This window comes from Euprymna scolopes, chromosome 19 (genome assembly GCF_053919585.1).
Source record: "Euprymna scolopes isolate OS-2025 chromosome 19, ASM5391958v1, whole genome shotgun sequence".
NCBI lineage: Eukaryota > Metazoa > Mollusca > Cephalopoda > Sepiida > Sepiolidae > Euprymna > Euprymna scolopes.
In genome coordinates this window covers 21117505-21123903 of record NC_136500.1, presented here as the reverse complement: position 1 = coordinate 21123903, position 6399 = coordinate 21117505, and the positions used below count along the sequence as shown (strand labels likewise).

Here is a 6399-nt window from a genome sequence, read left to right as displayed (position 1 = left end):
GACATGAATTTCTGATAGAAATTCAAAATTTATGGCATTTCTGACAGGAGCGGTAAATATTTTGTTTTTATTTATGTAGTGAAAAGTGTGATCCTACAAAATTCTTTTTCATGAACAATTATTTCTGTATCTCATCGCTTTTTATAATATTTGGATATTTTACTATTTGATAACTGACAATTATATAAGTACCATTTGTTTTACTTGAAATTCAATATTTTTTTGTCTTTATACTGTAGAAACACCAGAATAAAAAAACCTTATTTGACTTATAAAAAAAAAAAAAAAAAATGGTTGTATTTAAGGGGTCAGGGGTTATTTCTTTTGGGACATAATACAAACAAACTTATTTCCATTGCATCTTCTAGTTATGTATATCGGCCATATTAAAACAAATATCAGATAGAGTGAGTTATTTCTCATTAACAAATCAACTCGCAACAACTAACCTTACTTTGTTTTCTCTCTCGCACAAAAAGAATTAAATATAAATCGTTTTATGCAATAACACGTTTTCAAATAGTGCTTGATCGGCATTTTTTTTTTTTTTTTTTTTTTTTTTTTTAATTTTTATTCTCCTGGAAGTTAATACTGATCTCAAAACCGATTCAAAATGCATTCTCATGTCAAGATCTTTAAAATGGACAAAATTAATTTTTGCCATTTTAAAGATCTTGACATGAGAATGCATTTTGAATCAGTTTTGGGATCAATAAAAAAAAAAAAAAAAAAAAAAAAGCTAAAAAAAGAAATTCAAGTTTCAAAAATAGTTTTTCTAAAGTATTAAGAAAATTATTAGTTTACTTTCATATTTTGACCATTAACTATTAAAATAAAAAATTCTTTAGTGGTTTAATGATATTACAGAAATACAGTCAAAAAATACAGTTCGGTTTTTGATTTGAAAGAAAAAAGATAAATAAAAAGCAAAAATTACTTTGACTCTTCAAAGTCAACAAAGGTTGGCATTTGTCCACAGATGTTGGCACCTGTTGACTTCATGAGCATTCAAAAGTTTTTGTTTTTTTATTTATGAAGCTTGTAAATGCCTTTTTTTCTGACTAGAATTAAAGTTTAAAAAGTATTTACCAACTGCGATCCTGTTATATTGAACCTGCTTTGATTAGTCCAGTTAAAAAAAAAAAAAAAAAAAAAAATTTAATTCAAACTTTTTTTGAAAATTCTAAAGAAAATGGATTTCCATTTATTTTTTCAATACCGATTGCAAAAAGAAATATCACTGAAAAAAATGATTCAAACTTTCAAAATTTATTGGAAGAAACCATTGTGATAGTAGATATAAACGATTGCTAAAAAAAAGAAAAAAAAAATGGCGCTATCATCGTCATTGGGTGTGATATTATACAAAGATGGAAACTGGCAGATAAAAAACGTATAAAATATACAACGTACGGTTGAATGAGGGATGTAATGAAACCAATGAAGTTTGATGAATTTAGGGGCTATACATAAAATATACGTAGATGTTTTTGGTGAGGGGATTTTCTTTCACATTTGTTTCAGAAAAGGCTAAATTAGTTTAAAAAAATGTCTTAAAATCTGTTTTAGAATATTTGCAATTATACAACTGGAAATTCTTGTTGCAACTAAAATATGCCCAAATAATATAGATCAATATCTTACAGATTTGTTAAAACACCTACAAGACGTATCCTTGTGCCAAACATGAATATATACACAAAATGTCAAATATTTTTGTTAAAAAGAAATATATATTTCTTTTTAAGTTCAAACTTTTCAGAAATTCATGAGCTATGGAGTGTTATTTCAGGTGAAAAATATAGCAACTCCTCTTAAAGGATTTACAAGTTTGTGCTGTCTGACGAGATATAGAAAGTCGGTTTTTTACTAGTTCCATTTTCTTCATGTTCAGTCGGGGCAGTGGACTTCTCACTTAATTCCTACAAGAGAAAGAAAAAAATAATTCAAGATTTGTAATGGTAAAATTATCTTCCTTGAACTGACAGAGTTATCTACCCTGAATTATTCTTGCTCATGTTAAACAAAAAAAAAAAAATTTTTTAAACACAAAGATAAAATGAAAACAAAACATTTCTTTTATTATTCAATTTTCACCCCAAACAAGACAGTGCCAGTTTGATGTAGGGGGTTACTGTTGGAGACATAAATTGTAGGGATATTACGTAGGGAATTGAGCAGCAAAATGTCTGTTCACATTACATTTGAACTTCTGCATGTCAGTACAGTTGGGAAAGCAGAATCCCAGAAGGGAGTTCCAAAGTCTAGCAGTTCTGGGGGGAAGAAACTATTGGAGTAGAAGGCTTTCTTACATCTAGGGATCTCTACTGTGAAAGGGTGGGATTTAGCTGCTTGTTGGTTTGTCGGGGGTATTTACGTTGAGAGGGTACAATTGCTCGTGTAGTTCGTCAGAGCATTCACCATTAAAATACTTGTAGAACAGTTGAAGCACATGTTCCCAAATAACAATGAATTTAAAACAATTTTTTTAGCAAATTCTTTTTTGACCTTTAAATTTAATGAAAATTTAACATATTGTTTTTTGTTTAGTTTTTTTCTGAATAATTTTTAATATAATTTATAAAGAACAGATGTCAATTCATTAGCACATTTAAAAATTAAATAAAAAAAAACTAATAAAAAAGCTTACAGTCTCCTCTCAACATTACTTTCTTTTGTAAATAAAATAAAATAGCCAATTTGAAACCATAAACAGACAGCCATGTTTGTTTGTTTTTTTTTTTTATATAAATTTTGGAGCGGAAGAAATAGTTTTAATGATTTTTAATAGATAAGGAGCGACTATAAAGGGAGATAATGTTTTTATGAATTTTGTGACTCTGGATGTACGGACAAGTAAATTTAGATAATACAAAAATGTTTCAGCATCAATTGGCACCACACCAAATAGTCATAAAGGGTTAAGGAGAATGGAAAGACCGAGGAGAGAAAGCACTAACCAGACCTCCACTGGAGGAGTGCAAAGAGGATTGGAACCTTGAGAAGGCTTAGTGCCACCCAAATTCCAGTAAAGGTCAATGCTTGTAAATATAGTTGCTTCCATTGCATAAACTTTACACATCCCTCTTCCAGTAACAAAGAAATAGCAATGTCCCTAAATCACTTTGAGGAGTGTAACTATTCAGTAGATATATAACCTTTACAAACTAACAACCCACATGGAATTGCAGAAATATCTGGATTAGAAACCAGGCGCGGAACAAACTCTCTCAGTGCTGATGGACCCAGTAGATCTTCCCAGATCATCCGTCTATAAGAAGGAAAACTCTGAAACTAAACCTAAGAGGAGGGAGGCCTCTCCAGTCTTGGATGACAACCTTCCTAGAGCTGGTGACTCAAATTATCGGTTTGCAAATCTAAACTGCTTAAGAGGTAGATAGGCATTGTCTATCGCCCGGCTTCCATACTCCTTTACCTATTAAACAAGTGCAGAGGTACTATCGCAGGGATTCAACAGAAATACTCAATGGTAGATCTTGTTTCCTGTCTAGGGCAATGAATACCGTTTGCCCCATTCCCGACACATCCCACACCTCTAAACTGGGCACTTGGGAGTGCTTGAGTGCCACATATGCCAGTGCAATTAGATTGGGTTGACCTTTGTCTGATGAGTTGAGGGTACTGGATAGACAGTTCCTGGCTGCTGTTTCCAACTGGTAGCACAGGTGTCTTAACTCTTTGGTAGCGCTTAAGCGGCTGCTCCATCAACAGTTGATGTTTGTAGTGCCATGTCGCGCATGGAAAGGGACCCTGCATTCATCCCTGCTGGGCTTTCCTGAGGCCATAATAATCCTAGTTGATGAAAGGACAGCTAATGGTCTACTTGTGTTGCACGTCTGGTATTCTGTATAACCATTTGTTCAGCACCCCCCCCCTACCTAAACTGAAACTCTTTAAAAAAATGATAGTACGATAAAAAATTACGCTTAAACCAGGCTTAGGTTCAAACACAATCAACTAATATCATGCCATTCTGTAATGCCTTATCCTAAGCCAACATAAAAATAAGAAAAGGAAGAATTTTTTTTTATATAAAGCTAAAGAAAAAAACATTAAACCACGTTAAATCCTTCCAACAAACCTGTTTGCAAATGTAGCTGCTTCCAATGCATGAACTCTTACTCACCCCCTCCTCCAGTAACAATGAAATAGCAATGTCCCGTAATTACTTTGAGGAGTATCATTTTTCAATAGATATATAACCTTCATAAACTAACCCAGTAACATTAACTACCAATGTGGGGTCGCAGAAATACCTGGATTGGAACCCAGGTGTGGGGAAAACCCTTTCGGTTCTGATGGACCTGTAGATCTTTCCAGGTCATCCGTCTAGAAGGAAAACTGAAGCTAAAACTAAGGGGAGGAAGGTCTCTCCAGTCTTGTATGGCAACCTTCCTAGAGCTGGTGACTCAAACAAATTACCGGTCTTCAAACCTAAACTGCTTAAGGAGTAGGTAGGCGCTGTCTATCGCCTGGCTTCCATACTCCTCCTTTGCCTATTAGCCAGGTGTAGAGGTCGAATCACAGGGAGTCGACAGAAACACTCAGTGGTTGATCTTGTTTCCTGACTAGGGCAATGAACGCCGTTTTCCCCACTCCCGACACATCCCATCCCTTAAACTGGGCACTTAGAAGTGCTTGAATGCCGTAATGTCAGTGGAAGTAGATTAGGTTGACCATCGTCTGATGGGTTGAGGGTACCGGATTGACAGTTCCTGGCTGCTGTTCCCGACTGGTAGTACAGGTGCCCTAACTCTTTGGTAGCGCTTAAGCGGCTGCTCCATCAACAGTTGTATAATATCGGGTTGTTTGTAGTGCCATGTCGAGCATGGAAAGAGACCCTGCATTCATCCCCGGTGGGCTATCCCGAGGCCACAATCCTAGTAGATGGAAGGACAACTGATGGTCTGCATAACCACTTGTTCAGCACCCCTTACCTAAACTGAAACTCTTAAAAAAAATGACAGTACAATTAAAAATTTCGCTAAAACCAGGCCTAAACTCAAACAAAGCCAAATTGCCTCCTCCCTTGAGGCTTGCATTTATGAACATCCATGGGCTTAAAACTAATTTAAATGATGTTGAAGCATTTCTCCTAACAAACACCCCGGATATCTTAGCACTAAGTGAGACTAACCTACACTCCTCCATCCCCTCCAACTACTTTAACATACTTGGATATCTCCCACTTTGCCGTAAGGACTGACAGACATATGCATGGACTTGGAGTTTATGTTCGTAATACCCTCCCCCTTGACTAGAGAAACAAAACTAGAGTCAGACGATCAAGCCTTTATGTGCTTTAGACTTAACATGCAACATAACATTAACTACTTTTATTTTCTCTGCCACTCTCCCTCGACCTAGGACTGCACTCTAATAAACAAAGTCTCTGAAGGTATAGAGACAGCACTCTCCCTCAACACTAGTGCACAAGTACATGTATTTGGTGACTTCAATGTCCACCACAGAAACTGGCTTGGATTCTCTACTTACAGACGCAGCTGGTAACACAACACATAGCTTCTATATACCTCACTCCCTATCACAGATGGTTACGTTTCCAACCAGTTTCCCAGACCAACAAGAAAAACATGCATCACTTCTAGATCTGTTTCTGACCAGTTCCTGATGATTGTATAACGAATTCCCCCAGCCCACTTGGGAACCCTGATCATGCAGTGATAATGGTTGAAATCACCCTAAACTTGAGAGCTAAAACTGAAGAGCCATTGCTTAAAACAATGAGATACTATAAAAAGGCTGACTTGGAAGCCATCAGGCATCTCATCAGAGATGCCCCATGGGGAAATATCTTTTCTCTTCCTGCTGAACAGTGCGCAAATGAGACCACTGAATGGTTCAAAACAGCAATCGAAGCACATGTTCCCACGCGGAAATTTTATAGCAAGCCCCACTCTCCCCAATGGTTTACTTCTACTTGTGCAGCTACCATTGTGCAAAGGCAGCATGCGTACCGCAGATTTAAATGACATAAGTCTAGTTCAAACAGACAGAAGTATATAGAAGCCAGAAGTAACTGTAAGAAAGAAATAGCGACAGCTAAGAGAGAATTTACTGAAACAACCAAAAAACGCATCGAAGCACAGAAATTAGGAACCCATGATTTCTGGAAAATCTACAACAGTGTAGTAAATAATGGGCAATCAACAATTCTCTCACTAACCAACAATCATGAGGTTGTTTGCCTCCAATTCCACACTGAACCCTGTTAACCATCCTTTCCCTAACTTTCTTTTGCAGACAGATGCCATGCTAGACGATCTGAAAATCACCTCTTCTCAGGTGCATACTATCATAAAAAACCTTGATACTTCAAAGCATGTGGATCTGATCTCATCCCGGCTGTGCTATTAA

The 6399-nt window shown here is 36.2% G+C and overlaps 1 protein-coding gene across 5 annotated transcripts in view; it reads right to left on the bottom strand.

The window, feature by feature from the left end:
• Positions 1-536: 536 nt before the first annotated feature.
• LOC145303479 (sodium-driven chloride bicarbonate exchanger-like) overlaps positions 537-6399 on the bottom strand; it is a 492397-nt gene continuing 486534 nt past the window's right edge. For all 5 annotated transcript variants that reach the window (XM_080144835.1, XM_080144836.1, XM_080144838.1 and 2 more), the window contains one exon: positions 537-1922. In XM_080144835.1, coding sequence (XP_080000961.1) covers positions 1824-1922 — 99 coding nt within the window. In that variant the 3' untranslated portion in view covers positions 537-1823. The remainder of the gene's footprint in view (positions 1923-6399) is intronic.